The sequence below is a fragment of the Ammospiza caudacuta genome, chromosome 14 (genome assembly GCF_027887145.1).
Source record: "Ammospiza caudacuta isolate bAmmCau1 chromosome 14, bAmmCau1.pri, whole genome shotgun sequence".
NCBI lineage: Eukaryota > Metazoa > Chordata > Aves > Passeriformes > Passerellidae > Ammospiza > Ammospiza caudacuta.
Genome location: NC_080606.1, coordinates 13,359,606 through 13,382,577, shown reverse-complemented (window position 1 = coordinate 13,382,577; position 22,972 = coordinate 13,359,606). Strand labels below are relative to the sequence as shown.

The 22,972-nt window shown below is 41.9% G+C and overlaps 1 protein-coding gene across 1 annotated transcript; it reads right to left on the bottom strand.

The window, feature by feature from the left end:
* Window positions 1-3,612: 3,612 nt before the first annotated feature.
* On the bottom strand, window positions 3,613-20,152 carry HPRT1 (hypoxanthine phosphoribosyltransferase 1). Its single transcript, XM_058814037.1, has 9 exons — window positions 20,027-20,152; window positions 17,961-18,067; window positions 16,356-16,539; window positions 12,398-12,463; window positions 11,718-11,735; window positions 9,369-9,451; window positions 6,958-7,004; window positions 5,072-5,148; window positions 3,613-4,493 (listed from the first exon to the last, which is right to left on the bottom strand). Exons 1-9 carry the CDS (start codon window positions 20,051-20,053, stop codon window positions 4,446-4,448), a joined length of 657 nt encoding a protein of 218 aa, XP_058670020.1. The 5' UTR covers window positions 20,054-20,152; the 3' UTR covers window positions 3,613-4,445.
* Between the last annotated feature and the right edge of the window lie 2,820 nt (window positions 20,153-22,972).

Here is a 22,972-nt window from a genome sequence, read left to right as displayed (position 1 = left end):
AGGTTAAGGACTTTACACCACAGAAGATATTTCTGCCTTGTATTTTGCATTCTCTGATTGCTACAGAGTATTTTATGTTTTGTGAATGGAGGAGAAAAATTTGTCATGAAAGAAACGGGAGGAAAAAAATCTGATAAAGGCACATCAATAAACATTTAGAAGCTCGCTGCCTCTCTCTCTCACACACACACACACACACACACACACACGCATGCACACTCTCCATTTCCCTTCTCCTCCCTGCCTTAGGGTTGGCTTAGTCACGTCCCTCTTCCTCAGATGGGGAACAGGCAAGCGAAGCATCAGCATCGCAGCTCTGGCGCTTCCCGGAGCGCAGGGGAGCAGCGCGTCCCGTCCGTACCCGGGCACGGTTCCCTTCCCGGGGAGAGGGGTTTTATCCCGCTCCAGCCTGCGGGACAGGCGAGCCAACCCCGTGTGTTTCTGCCAGCCCTGTCCCGCGGAATTCCCGGCGGACCCGGGGGCTCCAGGACGAACCCAGCCCCACCCTGCCATCCTCACCCCTTCCCCTCGGCCAGAACCCGTGCGGAGACACGGGGATTTCAGTGACGGCTGGAATAGGAGAGCTAAACAGGGTTATTGCACTGCCACGGGCAGCAGGGCATCGCGGGAGAACCACGCTTTGCCTAAGCCTCTTCAGAAAACCATCCTGTAGCATTCCTGCTGCTGCTGCTGAGATTTCAGGGCTGTAAATCGGGCACCAAGAAGCCACATAAGAGAGCTGGGGCTGGAAGTAGCTGATTCCTTATTGATACAGACAGACAGTACCTGCTGGGGTATTCTGATTGTGAAGGGCCGATGTGGGGAATCACAACATGTGAGAGGGCACAGACTGTCTGGGAACACCCTCACACACCCCTGATGCCCAAAGCTGGATCTTACCGGATCTGTGATTTGCTGCAGCTCACCTGGAGATATGCAGGACACACACCAGGGTTGGTTCCCTTTCTGCTCACAGTGGGGACAAAATGAAGATGCCACTAATAATGATTGCTAGATAAACACCTGGAACAGGTTACTCTTCCTGCACCTTGATTTACTCACCATCACTGGCCTGTCTCTCCTACCCGGTTCCACAAGGATTTCCACCTTCCAAGATGAAGTTTCAGATCATCACTTGGTGTTTCCTGGAGCAGAGCCCACACGCAGAAGAGCATTTGCAGCCACTCAAATGTGTCCCCAACACACATCCTGCACCAGCCTTTCATCACCTGGCAGTTACCAGCATGATCCCTCTCAGCTTCTCCAGGGTTGAAAATCCTCACAGCCAGCTCTTAGATTGTGCTGAATCTTTATATTTGTGCTTTTCTAGCCCTCTTCACCTTGGTGCCTGCAGTACCATGAGCTTACTGGGTACTGGCACTGTTACAAAGAGCTGGGAAGTGTTTTCCCCATCAGAGTACTCAACAAACTACATCTGCTTGGGTAATTAAATACTATAACAACTAAAAAAAAAAAAAAAAAAACAAAAACCAAAAACCAACAACAACCAGACCACAGTGTTGTCTCAGCTTATAAAGAGTGGAATCTGATCTGCAAGGTGCAACCTGCCAACCTGCACAGGAATTAGAGGCACTTGGGCAGGGCAGGCAGACCTTTAATGACTTGTAACAGCTCCTTGTAAGTAAGCACTGTCAGCTCCTCACTGCTGGATTAGTGTGTTCCTGACAGGACTGTAGCAGCATAATACACAAAGAAACACCACCATTTAATCAGTCAGCATATACAATTACAAGGCAGCTCAAAGATCCCTATTTAACTCAATTTTCAAAACCAGGATTACCAAAAAAAAGTCCTAAGTGAAGTGCCAGCTCAGTTCACAGAGAGACTTTTCATCACATTTTGTGTCTCAGCTACCAAAATGTACAGAAATGCCAGATGTCACAGGGAGAGACAGTGCAGCAAAGCCTATAAATATTTGAAATTATTTTTCCAGCATGCATTTGTGATTCATAAAATGTGGAACTATAATGAATTTCAAATGGCACATAAATGTTCAAATACAAGACACTCCTCTGTGCTTTTATAATACTTTAATATATGTCTGGGTCGTATAAAGCTGGTGTTTAACTTGCAAAGATGTGACTAAACCCCCAGTCTTTTAACCAAAATTACCAAACAAAAACTATCAATTGCAGTTTCAACGTTTTTCAAGTGAGGATTTATCTTCCTGTTGTGCACACACAGCAGCTGTGAAAGGCTGCAGGAGACAGAACTATTCCAGCAAGGGTGAGGGAGGGGGTGACCTTTCATCTGAACAATTTTCAGACCAACAAAAGCTTTTGAATAAGGAATCTCTCTGTGGTGATGAACTTGACCTGACAAGCACCTGTGTGAAGTGAAAAAATCTCTGTGTCTGATCCACAGCACCTGAAATGTGGGAACATTCAGAGGGATTTTAAGTACAGACCTTTCCCATCAGACACAGGTGGTGTAGAAGGCAATCCTGTGCTGCTGCAGCACTCCTGGGGCCAGTGTGGCTCAACAGCATCTTCCCAAACCTCTGCTGTGCCCACACAGTCCTGCAATCCCAACCCCTTCCCCAGCAGACCCAGCAGGAATTCCCTGCTCCAGCTACATTTGAAAGATAAACCCCTTGTTGCGACTAACTCAACCCCTCCTCTCCTTCCCAAATCACATAATGAGTAATTGTCTTAACCATGACTGGAAATCTTTTCAGGAGACTCATTATTTCCTCTTCTTGGAGATGCTCTGCATGTTTTTGCAACAAGTCACAGGTTCTTGAACAGGCAGATACACGAAGGTGATTTAGGACAAATCCAGAAATGCAATCAGACTTTGTAGTGCATTGGAACAAAAGCTCTTTGAAAGGATAACCTACAATATAATTTTGATCAGTTAAAGAGAATTCTGATTTACAAATAGATCTGCCAGAAATGTGGTCATTTGATGTAATTACATTGTGTGAATTCATATTTTAGGTCTCCTCTTATCATTAATATTAGGTCAGCTGTAACTGAGCAGGCCATGGATGGGCAGTAGTGTGCAGTTCTTGGAAAAGTACAGACTCCAACTTAAAACCAGAGAAAAATCTTTCAAAACAGAATATTTCAAAAACTCCATGGTGTATTAGGCACTGAGCAGCATTACATCTGAGGATGTGGTGGGAGAATCCACATGCAGAAGAACAAGAACCAAAAAGCACAGCACAAACACAGGTGTGAGCTGGGCTGCTGTGCTCAGAACTGGACACCACATGAACAGAAGTGCTAATGAAACAAACCAAAAGGATTATTTATGAAATGGTTGTGGGTTTTTGTGGGTTTTTTCCCACATGGATATGTTTAATGGACACAGAACCTCCACTCTTCATTTCTGCCAAGACAGAACAAAGGACTGTTGCTTCAACTCCTCTCTCTGGAATCTGGTTTGGTTGGAGAATATGCAATTGTTTCAATATCTTCCCACAGCACTTTTATCACCTCTCTTAGACAGGATTACATTAACCAAAAGCTCTACAAAGGTAACAAATGTAGACTCTGCCTTCACTGTCACAAGCACTTATAAAAATATTGAGAAGAAAATTTCAAGAGCACTTTAATATACAGAATGAGTGGGATAGATGTGTGGGGCTTATTTTAAAGAGACAGCCTTTATTTAAAGTACTTTGCTTTGTAGGTCTTATAAAGTAAACATTACAATACTTCTTTTTTCTCCCACAAATATATTAAAATTGTTTAAATTTAAAAGGCAATTCCACAAACTGATGGATATTTTTAAAGAAAAAAAATCTAACAGAAATAGGCAGCTCAACTAAAACTAGATTTTAAACATTCTGTTTTGTCATTCCATCTTTAAAAAAAAAGAAAAGAGGAAAAACACACTTTTCACCCAGACTTCCTTTACAGCAATAAGGCAACTCCAGGAGATCTGGATGAGCCCCTTGGAGATTACAGATACTGTAACTGGCTGCTCCTCATGCTTTATTACCACCCAAAGGTGTAACTATCCAATAATCACAATCACATCTGTGCATTAAAATATAAAACTTAAATTACAGATTTAAAAAATATTACTAATAGACTTCCCTATCATAAAATGCTTTACATTTACAGTACTTGAACTATTTCAGTTCTGGGTTGATGAGGTTTAAGCAATTTACCACTGCAAGAGTTAGACTCTGGAGCTCACAAACAGCACAACCCAACCAGGGGCAGCGAGAGTCGGTAGTGTCATAGTGCAAATCAAAATAAGGAGTGCAGAACTGCACTAATTGTTTACATTTCTAAAATATAAATGAACAAGACGAGCTCTTATATTGTACATGCAATAAATTACAGTAAGCATATGGCAACGGGGCTGGGGCATTCTACAAGTGTAGCTGGTGTAGCAGAGCTGAAGCCTGTGAAAGATAGGACTCAGTAAACAAAACATTTCAAAGCTCTGTTGTCACTTGAACTCTGCTTTCATGCTTTGTACTTCTGCTTCCCCGTCTCGCTGATCACACAGATATGCTGAAACAAAATAAAATAAAAAGCTCCTGTTAGGAAAGTGACCAAGGTTTGACATCAATAACAAGCTTCTGAAAGCAACACAAGTGTGCTGTACACACTTGAGGAGGAAGAATCTTCTGACACTGTTTATGCAGAAAAAGTCAGGCCTTGTTTTGGTCCAAAAATCTCCACATTGCATTCTTTTCCCACCCATTGTCTGCTAGGGCTGGTGAGACCCAGATGAAGAGTTAATGATAAAAATAATAAAATGTGAGTCCTTCTTAACTTCTTCCCAAGTCTCTCTTCTTTAACTCTGACATAACTGAGCAAATGCACTTATTTGTTGCAGAAATCTGGTGAGACAAGAAACTTCACCTTATTTCAAAGCTGACAGTTGTGAAGCCTCCACTCTGCATGCAGCAAAATAATTTTTTTGTTTTACCAGAGCTCCAAACACTGCCCTGGTGCTCTCAGGCTTGTTCTCATCACTGGAATATGAGGCATGATTTACAGAGCAGGGAGAATGATGTAAGGAGATTTCTCTTCCTTCTTCCCCCCCAGTTTTAAATGGAGAAAAACATACGGGAGAAATTACTTACGTTCAAATCTCTGAAGTATTCATTGTAATCTAGGGCGTATCCCACAACAAATTTGTCTGGCACTTCAAATCCAACAACTGAAAAAGTCACCAGAGTGTTAGAAAAAGAACCTCCTAGAGTTCACTAGATCTTTTTACAGAGACAATATGGAATTTTATAGATAAAGATTGTAACTCATTTTATTTCTTCCACTCTAGTACCCTCGGATTAATATTCCAGCCATTTTACAATCTGAACTTACTTTGTTGATTTATCAACTAAAGGAAATTAAATAGATGCATTTATTGGTTCCCACACAGATGCCTGGTGCTAGTCTGCAAGAAATGAATGGAAGCTCTTAAATTTCCTGACAGGATATTATTATGAGAATGTAAAATTCCTTGAAAACGTCCTCTGACTTTGCAAATATGTGCAGAAGTGCCAATCCTTCCTGGCCCTTCCTAGATGCCTGATGTGCCAGTGCAGCAGCAGTGATTTGTGAGCACAACACAAATGTCCCTCACAGCACTGGAGCTGCACTCCAGACAGGGCTGCAGGAAGGGTCATCTGCAGGTTTCAGAAACAGCTGTGGGTTGGCTGCTCTGGGTTTGCTTTTGGCTTTGGTTTGTTGCTGGTTTTTGTGTTTGGTTTTGATTTTTATCTCCCAAAAAGTTTGCCTAAGAAGAGGACATCAGCATTCCAGATTGTCTGAACAGCTCTAGCAGAACACTGTCAGGCAGGACTAGTCCACCCTGTCTATACAGATCATAATATTACCAAAAATATAAAATTTCCAAAGGGCTTTTCCCCCTCATGCTAAAATGAAAGACTCCTGAGCAGGAAAGCAGTGACCTTTTCTCTCCTTGGCTACAATAAGGAAAACAGTGAGATAAACTGTGCAATTCAAACAAAAGGCTGTGGGCACTTTTAGAAAAACTAAGGTGATGTTTAGCACTTACTGGGCCTCACAAAACAGGGAAAAAATAGAGGCCCAGCCATTTCTGCCTTGTTGTCTCCTCAGAGCTCACATGTTCTGCTCTGACAGGTTTTCCCTGGGGACAGATGGCAAAACAAATCATCTGCTGCAGGATGCTCCAAAGGCACCATTAGCCCAGCTAAGCCTCTAATGAGATCCCAGGAATGAGGGGTGTCCTCCAATGAGGGGAGCACCTCAATGAAGCCTTGAGGCACAGAAAAGCTTCACTTACAGAGCATTGTACAGCCTTGCAAAGGAGGAGGAAGAGGATGGGATTCTGTGCTCAATTCTCTTCACTTCCATAATGAATGAAATAGGAATTTAGCCTCTGGAACAAGGTTAGAGCACACAGCCCTGCCCAAGGCAGGAGGAGCTGTCACTCCCAGCACTGTCTGCTGTGGATGCTGTTCCTTCACTCACAGTCTGGGACAGACAGGAGAGGACAAGAAGGGAGCAGTTCAGGTGCCCAGACATAACCAGTGCCAATTTAGGCATTTTAACACTGTAAACTTTTATCAGAGCTGCTACCCCATGTAGTCCCCCCACATTCTTGGGGACAGCCAAATGGAGGAGGTAGCTAGGCTAAGGGACACAAATCACTCCCAAAAGTGTCAAAAACTGAATCCAGCAGATTCCACTGACTGAAGCATTTGACTACATGCAAGTTGAGAGAATTTGCACATGACAAAGGTGTAACCTAGACCAAAATATCAAAGTTTGGTTTCCAATATAATAAAATGTTGCAAATGTTACAAATCCTGATTAACTGTCTCAAAGTACATTCCAAATATTTAATTATTTAAATAAGAGCAAACTTTATCAAAAATAATTAGTGAAAACCTGTTTGGAACATCCTTGGACTTTGAGCAAAAGGTACACAATACACAGACACACTTTTAATAATGAAAAGTGGTTGTCAAAATTCACTTACAGTCCGGCCGGTATCCCACACTTCGAGGAGTTCTTTTCACCAGCAAACTGTCAAATAAAATTAATGTACAACTGAAACAGGGAAAAGCACCATGTACAAATATATGACACTGTTTTGATGACACAGAAGCTGAGTTAAGCCTAAGTGTGCATAACTGACAGCCTAATTACACATATTTCAAACCATTACTTTACTTGCAGGTACGAAAGATCATAATGAAAAAATCAAAACTTCCTAGAAACATGAATGGTTCATAGCCTAAAGGCTGACTAACAGGTCTGCAAGGGAAAGGCTGGGAGACACTGATCTGGATGGATTTTCACTGTTAAAAGTCACTTAATAGGATTTCAGGTATGTTAGGAACTTCAGGTGCAATTTAACTTGTAGGTAAAGAGGCAACAGTCTGGGATGTGGCCCAAGAAAAAAGCCCAACAAAAGCCTAAGCTTTATGAAGGAAAGGTTTAGGTGCTTGAATGTGACCTCAATTGCAGTTGCACAACTTGTCCTTAACTGCTTTTCACTGGAAGTACTAATTACCCCCATAAAGAAGATGTAATTGATTCTGATGATCAGAATTAATGGTCAGAAGGGTAAAAAGCACGGAGATACAGAGCTGGGGGTACCGTGGGAGAGAGAAATGCCCTGCTAACTTGGTTTGATTTGCTCATTACTCAACAGAGCATTTCTACCTCCTATAAGATAATCCCACAGGCCTGACATTTGTCTGTCTGAGGAACATAAAAGGTGTTTGATGGCTGAATGCAAACAGGACCAGCATAACTCTGTACACTAAGCACAGACCCCTTCCCTCCTGGATCACCCCTGAGGATGTGGCTTCACTTGTCACAGTCACAGATTTGATTTTAGTTTCTGAAACTTCCAATTGGGAAACCTAATTTTTGAGAATTAATGTAGAATTTGATCAAAGAAAGCCCAAAATAGTGCTGGCATTAGTTCACATCTCCCTACTACAACTACTTAATTGTCTGAAGGAAAATAAATAGAAACCTAAAAAAACCCTAAACTAAACCAAACATAAGAACTTAAAAACCCCAACCCAATCAAGAACTGCAACAACAAAACAACAACCAAAAAATTAACAAAGAAGAAAAGATATATAAGAGAGAGAAGTGAAGCAACTGAGAACATAAGACTGTCTAGAATGGTCATGTTTCCCTAGTGAGGTCTTTCCCTGGGCAGACCCAAATTACTGCAACAGGTTTAAAATACAGGAAATTGATTTTTGGACTATATTAATGATATGATAATAATTTTTTACACTGTAGTGTTACAACACTTTATAATGACACATATTTAAAAACTGGCCAGGGGCAAATCCACAACAGCCTCACCTTCAGCAGGTCACCTCCAGATTACCAGCAAGAAGAGCTGTTCTGGTAAGTCTAACAAATGTTTTGACATTGTTATGGCAACACAAGTGATTAGATATTACACCCAGCTCTGCTTTATCTCTAATTCCCAGCAATCATTATGCTTTTATTAAAAAATACACAACCACAGCATAGCAGCACAAGAGATGCAATTAAAAAGAAGTAGGAGGAATGTTGATATTGGTTAATAATACAATATCACCCTCAATATCTCTTGTTGGTTGCAAGTTGTTTAATTATGAAATGCTTTGAAATGAATTGATTGAAGGTGTAACTAAGTAGAAAAGCTGGAAGAGCATATGGCTGGGTGACTCTCACAGAATGACCTCTAAAGCTCAGCTCCACTATGCACACTACACACTCACTCATGTTAGTGTGCAAACTAATTAAAGTCCACAATTAAAGAAGGAAAAATAGAAAACCTCCATTGCACAGAAACACCACTGCAGTATAGTGAAGTTCAGACAGTGCCAGCAGAAAGAAACACCTTTGGAAAGACACTACACACAGGTAAGTGACAACCACTCATTTTTCTTATTCCCCCTTCTAATTAAAGTCTACATTTATGAACTAAATTTGTGCTGAAAACACCTCTATTAATTTGAGAGGGTATTTCTTTTAAGACCAAAAGATTTCAATTCTTCTAGATATTTCTAAACTTGGACTTCAGTGCTAAAAGCCCACAAACTTAATATGACATAATATGACAGGCAAGAGGTGTTCAGGCATGCACAAGTTCTGCCCTTCTGAAGCACAGGAACTCTTCCAGCAATAAGACTGGAAAAAACAGTGTTTCTATATCCTTAACACATATATGTCCTTACAGCATGCAAAAGTGCTTCAGGAGTTTAAACAAGTAGTGACTTCAACAGATCACATCACATGACTCCTGCAGAAATGTTCCCACCTGTTTCTCTTCCATGGAAATGTTTTCTATGTTTGTTTTTACTTGTTGGTTTGGGTTTTTTTTTTTAACCTTCTTAAGGTGAAAACCAGCACAAATAATCATCAAACATTTACCTGGCTACTTTCACCATCTTTGGATTGTACTGTTTAAGGAGAGACAGCAACGTTTTCATTGTTTTACCAGTATCAATTATATCCTGAAAATAAAAACACTCATGTAAGACAGAGTATTAACCATGTCAGAGCAGCACTTTCAAGTTTCTACCACTGAAATTGCTCATCCACAGCAGCATGAAAATATGGCAAAATAGAGCCTGTAAAAATGCTCCCAACCAAATCCAGGTGGCAGAAAACAGAACTGGGCTTACACAACTCACTGGGTACAGTGATCACACACAGTAACAAGAGTGCTTCATTGCTGAGGATAACCAGGGCTTTGGAACAGTTGCTGAACAAGCAGTTACTGCAATGACCTGCTTGGCTCCTTTTGGATGTTGTGCTCCTTGCAGAAATGAGATAATGTTTAATTTGAGTGTGATAAGAGTAATGTTAGTCTGGCTGTTGAGCTCAGTTACAGAGTATTCTACAGGAAGAAAAGCAAGAAGGGAAAACAGGCAGAACAACTCATTACTGCAATTAAAGGAAAAGGAGTACAATTTACTTTACAGAGCCAAGAAATACCTCAAGAAATTGCACAGGGAAGTCTGAGTGCAGTTCTGAAGTCTTAAGCACATAAAATGAATTTTGACACAGCATTTTAATCCCATTCACTGCACATATAAACAGAAAATAAAGAGAGAATATAGTGCTTGAAACTGAAGCATCAGAAATGGCCTCCTCATTTGGACTAAACAATCACACCATCTCTAAGAGGGACAGTCCTTGCCCTGGCTAAAATCAAATCTATTTGAATTGAAGGAGGCAGAGAGCAAAGAAGCAGCAATATCCTGGTTTCAGTTGATTTTCCTATGACTCCTAATTAAAATAAAAATCAAACAACAAACTCTACAGAGCACCTGTCAGCATTACCATTAACACTCAATGCTTTTAATCATTAAACTCCAGAGAAGTTGAAGATGGACAGGTATATACATAAAAATCAAAGTTGGTAAATAAGCAGCTACTTCCATGCTTTAAGAGAAAAGCAGAACTTATTACTGATTTTCTGTTGTGTGATGAGCTGTTTATTGGAGATGAATTTCTATTTTGTACAGAATTTTTTGGACATTAAAGGGATGCAGTAAAGCCTAGCACTCAAGACATTAAATTTACAATAGATGTGCATTTTACCATTTGACAGTTAGAATGGTGATCAGTAAGTGTTCATATCTGACTCTGTAAGACGAGCCAATGGACAGATGATTCACTAAACAAATAAGAAACTAACCTAATCTGGGGATTACATTCATCTGAAATGGAGCAGATACACAATTAAACACATCTGTCTATCTGAAGCAAAATATACTTCAAAGGACACCCCAGATCACACAGTGACTGCTGGATACACACTGTTTTGGTAGGAGTTTTGGAACTGCATGAGCTTCCTGTGGAATAATATAACCTTCTCAAATTAGAAAAATAATACATAGAAACACATTTTATGGGAGGAAACATCCTTTCCTTTGGCTGATGCATCAGTTGCCATAGTTGTTTCTTTGCTTACAAACATGCCATTTCCATATTTGGAGCCTTAACACATTATTAGATTGCACGTCTGCTTTTCCTGTCTGCTGCTGCTGCTTCCCTGTCCTGAAATCGCCAATTGTACTCAAGGAAAGTGACACTGGCTGCACATCAGCAATGGTGCTCATCAGGATTGAGGTATGAAAGCAAGAACTGAGCAACAGCACCTAGCAGGCAATCAAAGTGAGCTGTACAGAACTTGGTATCACCCAGAGAACCATGACAAGACAGGAGTGGGAATTCAGCAATTGCAAAATGCCAATTAAGAATTACCATTCTCTGTGTCACTATTCTTTAAACAAACCACACACAGGGACCCTGGGCTTAGATCTGTTTTTCATGTATTTTAGGATACTCACACCAGGAATCTCTTTCTACCTCTGCAGTTTAGTTAGTTTAGTTTCCTAACTTGCTGGGATGAACCCAGAACAATAACATGCTTAGTATCACTTTTTTTTTCAGGCTACTTCTTCAAACAAAAAAAAAAAAAAGGAAAAAAATGAGACATTTTAGAATTGACAAAGTCTCAGAAAACAGAAAGAAAATACAAACCATTTTAGAAGGATGTTTTCCTGGTTAAGTATAGTAATTGAATGCAATTTGAGAATTCAAAACACAGCTTAGTTCAAATTCAGAGGCCACTTGAAAAATTCAGGCCTGAAATCAGGAGCTGGAAGCCTTGAAACCACCAACTGCAGGTTTTCTGGCTTAGGAACAACTTCTATTGGAACTCTTTTGCCTGTCACACATTAGAACTTCCAAGTGAAACATAATACTTACTTCTACGATCAAAACATTCTGGTAGGAAGAAAAAGAAAAACAAATCCATTAGTATCTAGACAACATACAATTTCTTATTAATCTTCATAACTCATTTTCAGTGCACTTAAATATTTGCACCACCATTTATGTATGTTTACATGTGTAACAGCAACTGCTTTGTAGTTTAACATTTGTAGTTTGCATTTCTGATGTTCTAATAACAATTAGCTGAGATTCTTTTCAACAGTTCATGCTAAGTACAGTCTTCGAATTATTCACACTTTGAAAATTCTAGACATGTGCAAAGGAGATCAAAAGGATCAGAGTCTATACAATTTCTATTCTTCTGGAGAAGGGTGTCCTACTGCAGAGACAGGTAAAATTCTGTTATACCTACATCCTTTACATGACACACACATGTCTTAAAAATCCCCTATGTGTGAGGAGAAGGGGAAAGTGAAGTGTTCTGACAGAGCAGGAGCAGTGGTGCTCCAACCCCTGACATCTGGCTCAATGATCTCCACAGAATCACTGCAGAAAAGCAGATTCCCAATTTACATTCTCATATTTCCTCCTCTTGTCACTGCCTATCATGAGGACCTGTGTTCCTGACATGGCTGCACCTCACACATCTCAGCAGAATGAATTCCCACCACTCCTCCAGTGGAACAAACACAGACACACAGAGCTGTACCCACCTTCCCAGTCAGGGTTGAGAGGTCATCTCCCCCAATGACTTTGATATCTCCAGTTGACTGATCATTCTAAGAAACAGGAGGGTGAACATTTGCATGACAAGAATTAAACTGATTTTCTTCTTGCAGTAAATGTCAAAACTGTGAAGTACACAACTGGTAAATGTTAAAGCTTTCAGAAGCACAGCAACAACAGCATCTCAATGAACAAAGAAATTACAAGTGATCAACTTCAAAGATAGTTTTTCAGATAAAAGACTGTTTGACAAGAGATTTGCATCAACACATAATCTGTGACCATTATATACACATATATATCTAAAAAGCAAGGACTTACTATGCATTCTCTACAGATATAGAAACAGGACAAAAACCACTTCTGGTTTACAAGCTACAGGATGCTGTATAGCTGCTAATTTACATTCTAAACTTTATTGCTTTAGAAAGTCTTAATCTGAATAAGAATAGGCAATCATAACAAGAATAGCCAGCAAACAAGGCACTGATTGCTATTTAGAACAATAAGCTACAAAAATAGCCAGAAAAGCTTATGCTTAGTTTACAGCCAATATTGGTAACAAATGAAATTAGTTCTTATACAATTGAACAGCAACACAGGTACACTACACTGCATTTTGCTTCAGTAACTGTGATAAAAACACTCAACTGACTTTAAACCTTGACAGTGGCTCACAGCTCATATTAGATGTCATATGCAGGTGCTAAGTTCCTGAGTAATGAAAGGGTGAAAAAAGAGTTAAAGATTTCTGACATTGGCTATAACCAGATTTCCACTGGCAAGAACTTTGTTTAATCATTAAGCAATGTTTTAATTATCTTCAGGAGCCTTATTTCTGAGTTCAGTACTGGTAAGACTTTAATGCTTCATGGTTTAACACATAAGAGTTTTACTGTTTAGATCTGTTTTCACTGCCTCCCTGTTGTCACTGCTGGAAAACAATAATGTTTTACAAGACTGTGACTCCTGACTCAAGTGACTCCAAGATCACCTTTTAAAGTGGCATTTGAAGTTCCTTACAGTATCCTGCTGGAAGGTTTGGTTAGCAGAGACCTTTCAGAACACTGCTGTGATCAGCCTAACCAGAGTTTACCACACACTCCACTGAAAACCCAGATTTTCACCAGTGACAGTGCAACACATCCACTGTCTTTTGGCTGCCCTTCATGACTATACAACAACATTTGCTCATTTTCATGCTTAAATGCAGGAGACTGGTGAAAAGCCATTGTTCTTGTAACACAAACAGAATAAACTGTTTGTCAAGAATAGTGAGAGCTGGATCTGATCACAAACACTATCTTTCCACTTCTTAACAGCTTGCCAGATCCTTAAAATTCATCCGTAAGGACTTGGAAAACTGGAGTTACAAGTGAAGTTTAATCACAGCTTGATCATGTCAGTTTTCTTAGACAATTATTTTGGGTGCAGTACAGTATGAATTTTGCACTGCAACACAAAAAAACTCCATAATCTTGTAAGTATTAAATGATCAGTTTGAAACAAGAATAGAACTTCAATTACATCAATTACAGAACCATTACCAAAGTTCATCTGCTTCATTTATGTGACCAGGATATTTTTAACATCTTTTATGCAGTCTGTAAAGGCAGGCAGCAGGATCCAGTATTCACATCCAGAGACAGCAACAAGAGAGCTGAAAGCTCCACCTCCAGCTGGCCATTACAGTTTGTGATGATTTTCACACCACTGAACACAGATCCCTTCCTGTAGCAAAGCACAGATGAAAACTGCAGAGCAGATTTAGCACTCTGACACTATTACTGATGGAAGACCCAGCCAAGCTGTTACATTCATGTCCACAATAGGATAATCTCATCCAGTCTATCAAATTATGCAATCTAAAGGACCTAAATTTGGATATTAATAACCATCTAAGAGAGGCTACAGAAAAGAAATGCTTATAAATAGTGTAGTGGAGGCATCACATAGCAGCTCCTCACTCATCCAGAACAAGAAAACATTCTTTTATAGAACTGGCTGACAAAATCAAAAGCCTTCAAGCCAACACCTCAAAGAAAATGTCTGGCTTCAACAGCTTTCTGTCTACATTTCTCTGCTTTTCTCCTCATCCACTTGTTTCTAAAGTAAAAACAGGATTGTAATCTCCATAAAACTTACTTTGCTGCTCACTCCCCTATTAATATCAAGGCACTATAGTTCTAAGGGGGAATAAAAAAAAACAGCTGTAGTAAAGAAATGAACCAAAACACACCTAGGACACCAGTTAAAAGTCAGCCTTGCTTGTTAACAGAGACTTTTTTCAGGTGTTTCAAACTATTTCTCCAGTATTTTTTTTCTGAGTTAGAAAGTAGACAGCATGAAGGGTGTAGTCTTTGTACTGATTCTTTAAACAAGGTAAATAAATTATTGGAAGTGTTACTAAGTGGAGTAAGCAGAAGATACACAATTTCCACTCAAAAAAACCCCCCAGATGGAAGTCATAATTTCCTATTCTTTAACCTACTTTTCTGTAATAGAGACATTCAGTTTTCTGCAGCTTTTACAGGCAGAACATATGAGCATGTGGGGGTTTGGGGGTGAAGTGGACGTGAGACAGCAGAAAAGAGGCTCAAACTGCTCTCCCTCACTGATTTTAACACAGTGCACAAGCACAAAGTGCCTTGTGAGATACAACCAAGGGCTGGCAGAGCCTTTCTGCCCAGGCCTGCACTCTCATTACAGCACATAACTGCATTAGTGCTCTGCAAACTGAGTGTGGTCTCCAGGTAACCCTTGCACAGGCAGCTGTGTGTGCCTCGGGCTGCTCGTCCTGCAGAAGGACTGCACCAAAGCCACACACAGCCCTTGCCTTTGTCAGGACACTTTACTGGAGAGCTTGAGAAGAATCATGGATTTATCAAGTTCTGCAACAGTCCAGACTAAGTCTGTAAATAATTCCAACTCAGGTTTCACAGTTTAATGAAACAAAAGATGAGAGTGATTTTTCAGTATCTGTATTTTTCTCCTGGAATAAGAAGTAGTCTAGAGATGGAACAAGTAACCCTGACTTCAATGCAAAGCTGTTGATACAGACCATTGTGAAACTGTGTATTCAAACACTCTAAACTGAAACAAGAAAAAAAAAGTCATTATTTCCATTTTATATATGGTCTTAGGGAAAAAAACAATAAATTTCTGAAATCCCGAAAACATGAGACTTGGTTTCAGTAAGCTGGAAATCATACTGTGCTGACAAACATCTGCTTCTTCCCCTGACCTGCACAACATAACCCTATGCTTCCTTCTGTAAAACCTAAAAGTTAGCTCGTGTTACAGAATGTTCTATTTCCCTACAAAGTTGAATACTCATGCTCAGAATCAAAAGAAATTCTTCCTCTAAAAATCTAAACTCAAGGTAACCTATGCCTTTTCTTGAAAATGTAATGCCATATTCAGAGGCCATTAATCACAGATCTAGGTTTATGTATCTAGTGTTTCCTCATGATCAAATACAACTAATTTTCTTCATTGTTGGGTTCATCAAAACAAAAATGAGACAGGGAACCATTTCTGCAGCTTTCAAATCATCCTGTCCAAGAATGATGTCTGGCCCATATAAAAACTCTCAGAATTAAATTTTTGTAATAACAGTTGCAGAAGAATTCTCTGTATTGGTCCAGAGCCACAACTTTAGAGATGGGGTAGAGGGCAGAGAGGAAATTGCTGAACAAATAAAGGACATGTAAAAGGGTCTCTCTCCTCAGCTAATGATTTTACTGGGGTGAGGAGACATCAAGGTCTAAAAGAAAACACATTATATAATAAGGTAGAGAAAGTATAAATTGGCTTGTGACTCTTAATTCCCTTAATTATTTGTTTAATATTAGCATATTAGAACAGTAACAATATTAAACCACCTCTGTTAATAATTTGCAGTCAACTTAGCTAAAAATTGCACAGTACTGCATAGATACTTACACAGTAACTCTTCAACCTAATGAAGTCGACTGTCATGGGGATTGATTTGTCACTGTTTCTGTTCAGGGCTTTGATGTAGTCTAATAAATCAGCAAAAAACTTATAGCCACCCTTGAGTACACAGAGTGCCACAATGTGGTGTCCTCCCATGCCCTTCATGATTTCTCGTGCCAGTCTCTCCGTCCTGAACAAAACCAAGGAAGAGTGAGCTGTCATAACATTTCACTTGTCCACTGACACTCCTAGCAGCAGCAAACACACACAGAGCAAACCTGGAAACACATTTTGCTTGGAAATATTTGCCCACCACTTGGGTCACTTTTACACCTTACTGGCCAACCAAGTTTTGCTTTTCAAGGTTAATCCAACAGCAGCGCTGCCAAATGCGCTTGTTTTGCTACCATGGGCAGCCAAAGCAAACCTCAACACCCTGAAACTGCTTCACTGGCAGATAAGAGACATGAAGGTGTTTTCTCCCTCCAAACACACGTTCAGCTTCCATGCAAAGAGCAATGTAAGCTAACACAACCCCAAAGGCAGCAGCCCTCAGCAGCTGACGAGCAAGAAAACTCCCCAATTGTAAAGTGATGTTAATTTGACAAATCAGAATGCCAGAAATTTGTCCTGAAAGCAGAACACAATACCAGCAAGGCAGAGCAAGAGAATGCTGCACTGTTTTTCTGCAATAATTGTTTCTAAATTTATTTTGCCATTAATTTTAGCAAGCATGGTCTGCATTTATTGTGTGCCAGCTGACAGCAGGTTTCTCAGAGAAAGCCAACCACTATAAATATTACGTCAATTCCTTAATGATGTGTACTTTGTCCAATTTTTTCCTCTATATGGACTTCAAATGTAAAGTTTTAATATTTAAAAAGAAATTTTTTATAGGAATGTTCATTGTATCTAGTCAAACAGAACCATGCAAAATCTGAATACATTCCTAGTCACAAGATCCCCTGGAATTCTCATCCAGTACCACTCATAAAAGGCTTAAATTCACTGAATTTGTTGTTCATTCTCACAAAGAAAATCAGCAACTTTCAACCACAAAGTAAAACAAAAATGTCTTGTGGGCTTGTGAACGCATTTCTGATCACACAAGATACAACTTGCATAGCACATCACAGATTTCAGCAACCACAGAAATGACAGATTGGTATTTGCAGAGGATAATGTCTTTCTTGGAAGGCAGAAAGGAGAAAGCTGGACGTTATTTATCCACCACATCAACATGAGAGAGTCTAAAATGATGTGATTAATAGTTCACTTTTAGTAATATCTTATGGAAATTCAAGAGACACAACAAAATGTCTTCTAGTTAGATTTTAAGAAGGTAAAACATCAAAGAAACACTGGAAAGAAAATCCTAAGTTGCTACATACTACAAAATTTTGCCTGAGAATTACCACCAATTTTCAAAGAATAGCATGACTGCAAATGTAAACTCTATGAAACAAAAAAAAAATAAAGAGAGATTAATTGTCCATTTGTATCTCTAATTAAATGTAATTTATTTAGACAGTCTCCAAGCAGCAAAATTATCACTGGAAGATGTTTATTCCAGTTTCATGCAATCAGTACACTGTCTGAAGTCAAACAAACCTGTCCATGATGAGCCCATGAGGAATATAGACTTTTTCCAAATCATCTGCATAATGTTTAGGTATGCAGAACAAATCCAAGTCATAACCTTGTTCATCATCGCCAATCTGAAAAGGAAACAAGGAGAGATTTCTACAAAGTCTTAGGGAAAGTCTGTGCTGAGAAACTTCAAGTCCTTTGCTTTATTCAGTAAAAACTATCAAAGCCATGAGTAAAACCTATCAAACCCACAACGCTCACCAGAACCACCTCACTCTCCTCCTCTCTAAAAACATCAGTCACACTGAACACACAGTAAAGTGTAATCTAAGAGTTCACAAGAGTTACTTGAAATACCATGAGTTGTTATGCAATGCAGTGTGTGAAAGCCCTACAACGTTCTCCTCCAGTGGAGAGCAGGAAACTGAAGTTACTACATCTCAGTGAAACTCTATATTCCATTACAAAAATAATCAAGCTTTTTAACCCCTTTGATTTTCCTAGTGTAACGCAAAACCTGCATCTGCAATTAAGCAAGCAGAGGTTCTGACATGGACACCTTCCAAATCTCCACAACACTCAATCACAACAAAACACACAAGCCAGTCTGCAGGACAAGGCAAGAGAGCTACGTGGGCATGACAAGTTAATGCTGCTGTGAATCCACTCTGCTCTGAACACCGCTTCCAAAATGGAGAGGTTCAAGATTATTCAGAATCTGAAATTAAAGTTTTCAGCAACCTGTTCCACATGGGCAAACTCCCTGTATGAAACAGCCTGCAACACTGGCAAGGGCATATTAATTAGGACAAGGGATTAGCAAACATACATACATAAAATAATGATACTGAACACTGCTGAGGTTCAGGGCATGCTGTTACATCAAACAGAGCCTTCCCTGAACCGTAACCCTGCTGCAGCTTGAAAATGATGTGGTTTTTAAATTGCTTTCCTCTCTGGTTCTGTAGCTGAACACTACCACGTGAAAAAGAATTTCAGAGGGAAACCAGAAGGTTAGTGCTGACAGCTCACCAGGGCAGGCATTTTAAGTATCCATTTCGGCCACTAGTACCCTTGCAGGACTCAAATCTTATTTCAGCGCCTGTGGAAACACTTACCTGGCTAGTGGTTCGACAAGTGTTTACATGGGGTTTTTGCTGATTAATCTTTAATGAGTATTTAATCTGGGGAATTTATTATTTCACCTCGCATCCAAAACTGACCCTGTGTGAGCTACACACACACAGCAACAGCTCAGGGTCCCTGCAGTCCACAGGGACTTATTTTAAGAAATAAGGCAGGTCCTACCCAAAACTCATGGGGTTTTTCTTTGGTCAGACCCATCGTTATATGCAGCGTGTCTACTAAACCTTCTGTGCTGCATCTGGCAGGGAATGGGCCCTTCCTACAGGTTTTATTAGGTATTTTACGGACTGCGGGGATTTACTGTCGCAACCTCACGGCCGTCACAGCTCTCGGCCATCAGACACCGCACGCACTTCATCAGCACTGGCATTTGCTTTAAAACGATAAATAAAAATGAGCATTAAGAGCCTCAGCAGATGCGGCAATTACACAAAAATACCAAGGATGCCGCTCCTGCAGAACCAGACCCCGCTCACACACGTGGGGCTCTCCCGAGCGGAGCCTCCCGCACGCCGCGAACAGCAACAGGAATAGGAAGTTGTGCGGCGCTGGGGGAAGTTCTTCCACCTTCGCTCGGGAGGCGCCAACGCCGGCTCTGCCCGCCGCCCTCGGGCTCGGGATCCCCCCGGAGCCCAACCCGAGGCACCCGCGGCCGCTCCGGGAAGGGACGCGCCCGGCCGGGGGCACGGAGGGCAGGGACGGACAGCCCGGGCCCGGCGCCGGGAGGCCGGGGCTGCCCTCAAGGTGACTCCGCGGGGCGGCGGCTCCCGGCGCCGAGGGACGCGACGCGACATGACACAACACACGATACGAGACGCCACGGCACGCCATGCCACCCCTCGCGTTCCCTCACAGATCACCGTATTCCGAGGGGCAGGCGGGGGACAGCGGCCCCGGCGCCCAGCATCCCCCGTCCCGCGGGCGGCAGCCCCCGCACTCACCACGATGCAGGGGCTGGGGGTCGCCATGGAGCGCGGCCCGGCCGGCGGCGGCTGCGGGCGGCTCGGAGCGGCGGGAGCGGGCGCTGGGAGCGGCAGGAGCGGCGGCGGCAGCGGGCGGTGGGAGCAGGAGGCGCCGCGCCCGCTGCGGCCCCGGCGCCGCCTCCGCGCCCTCCGCGCTCCCCGCCCTCAACATGGCCGCTCTCGGCACGCTGTGGAATGGCTGGGCGAACGGCCGGAGGGACGGGGCAGAGGGGACACATCACCGGAGCTGTGCCCTCGGTGGGGGACACCCATCCCAGCAGGGTGTGGGAGTCCCCCCGCTGTCCCACGTCCCCGCTCCTTGTCTTGAGAGCTGAGCCTCCCCTCGCACAGCCCGCTGTGCGCTCCCCGTCCCCTCAGGATGACATAGGAAGGTGACGGAGCTGTGTCCAGTGCTGGGCCCCTCGGTTCAGGAAGGACATTGAGGTGCTGGACCGCGTCCAGAGAAGGGCAGCAGAAGTGGGTGAAGCCCCTGGAGCAGCACAAGTGTGATGGGAGCTCCCGAGGGAGCTGGGGGTGTTTGGCCCGGAGAAAAGGACGCTTAGGGAGGACCTGACTGCTCTGTACAATTCCCCGACAGGCGGGGGTCGGGCTCTTCTCCCGGGGAACCACGACAGGACAAGGGGACACGGGCTTAAGAACACGTTTAGGTTGGACATTAGAGAGAATTTCTTCACAGAAAGGTTGATTAGACATTGAACAGGCATCCTGGGGAGGTGGTGGAGTCACCATCTCTGGAGGTGTTTAAGGAAAGACTGAACGTGGCACTCGGTGCCATGGTCTGGCTGACAAAGTGGTGCTGGGCCCTCGGTTTCACTCGATGATCTCGGAGTTTTTTCCAACCGAATTGATTCTGTGCTTCTGTGGCTCCTGATGTCGGGGGAACAGGGTGGGTAACTGCTGTCATTCCAGAACCAGGCGCAGGGATGGATGCACATCCATCAGGTGTTCACGTCCATGGAGGGGCTCCACAGACAGAGGTGAAATAATAAGAAAGCATGGATCGTTCCAGTGGTCTCAAATGAGAGAAAGAGAAAAAAAGTGTCAGCTTTTCCTGTAGGTGTGGACAATAAGGATAATTAAGGACAACACAACAGTGCAAATGGAAATTCATGATTTCTTATCTTATGTAGCAGCTGAAGACTTTCCCCTTCTTTTTCTAAGGGGTGTTAACCAGGTTTTATTTTATGGTGCATAAAATCTTGGTGTCAAAAAAAGGATAATGATTCTTAAAAATAACTTTACTAATAAAGAACTGTAGCAATCACCCTCTGATATGCATCTAGCATTATTACTGTTAGCTCAGAAAACAATGAAATCAAATTAAGTGTTCCTTTGTATGAAACAACCAATTTAAGCAAATTTTAACTAAGCAAATGGGCACGATCCTGATCCCTCGTGAGCGCTGTATTGTTAGTCTGGGTGGGTTAACTGGAGTGGGTGGAACTTTATCGAGTTGCCTGGAGCAGCAGAATGAAACATGCCCTGCAGCTAAGGGATATCAGGAGTGTCATAGCTGGACTGTCTCCAGAAGGCCAGGGAGAACAGCTGCCCTATCAACTTCAGGGAGAGCCTGACATTAGTGGGCAGTGGCAGTACCTGTGGGGAGACTCTGCAACCTCAGAAAAACTGCAGGACCTGATTTTAGTTACTGAAGTGGTTTCTCATTAATGACTAATATCAATGTCTGCCATTAAAGTAGCATCCAACAGCACCTTTCTGATGGCATGCAGGAGTTCTTGGCTTGACTTCCATGTGGTTTCTCCCTAGCAAACAAAACCACTAGTCCTGTTTTGCCCTTCTGGATGAGCAATTTCTTTGTTCCTCCTGCCAAACAGCGCATTCCTGGATCCAAAGCATTTCTGGTCCCACTGGCACCCCATTACGGAGGGAAAAACAGATTTACAAAAGCAAAAGTATTTGCTGATACTACAGGAAGTTGGTCAGCTGAGATCAGCACCACATTTAGAAGATGACCAATTTTGTTCTTGCTGGTTACGAGGCCACTGAGCCTTGCAGGGCAGGGTGAGGGAGGGGGTTCAGAGGTACCTGGGAGCTGCACATTTTCTGTCTACATGAGGCATAAGGTGGGAAAGCCAAAGTTTTAATTTCTCTGGTATGAACAGCTTTTTACAAGGCAAAATAATTAATAAATGTGCAGAGTGTTTTGTCTCTGAGTAGACTCTTAATTTCATAATTATTTCATCCTCTGTTGCCAGCCAGGCGTATCTCAGTGCTCAGGCCCAGTGAACCATGGCCTGTGTGAGCACCAGTTGTAAATAATTTTATTAGTAGACTTTTAAAAACCTTTCTTGCTGACCACATGTCCCCACTGGTGGGGTACCTGGAGGCAGCAGCTGAGTATCCATCTTTTGGAAGCACCTGAAATGGTGTGCACTGGGTCACATCTTCAGGTCAGTGCCCATCCACCAATCCCCCACTCTTCTCCCCATCTTTCCTCCCAGCTTTGACGTTGCTGCTGGCTGACTCACAGGGAATCAGCAGAATTAATCTGCTGGTTTTGTTTCACAAAACAAGTCTCCTAAAAAAAAACAAGGAGTACAACCAGTTTTCAAGAGATTAACTAGACCAGCAGGACTCCCTTGTGACCAGAAATTTGTCTGTGCTCACAGAATGGGGAAGGAAGAATTCTGGTGATATTAACCCACTCCTGAGAGGAGCACCACTATTTTTAATCAAGAGGAAAACCAAAAAGAAATATCTGATTAAATTATATAGAGAGCATTCACTAGAATGTGAATTTAGTGCACAAGCTTCCCATCTTCTTCATGTTGCAAAGAAATCTCTCCACTCTGACTAGCAATTTAAATAGCATATAATTATTTTTCTAGCCAAATGTTTCAAATGGGAGAGGAAGCCAGATGTACCAAAACATCATTTAAAAAG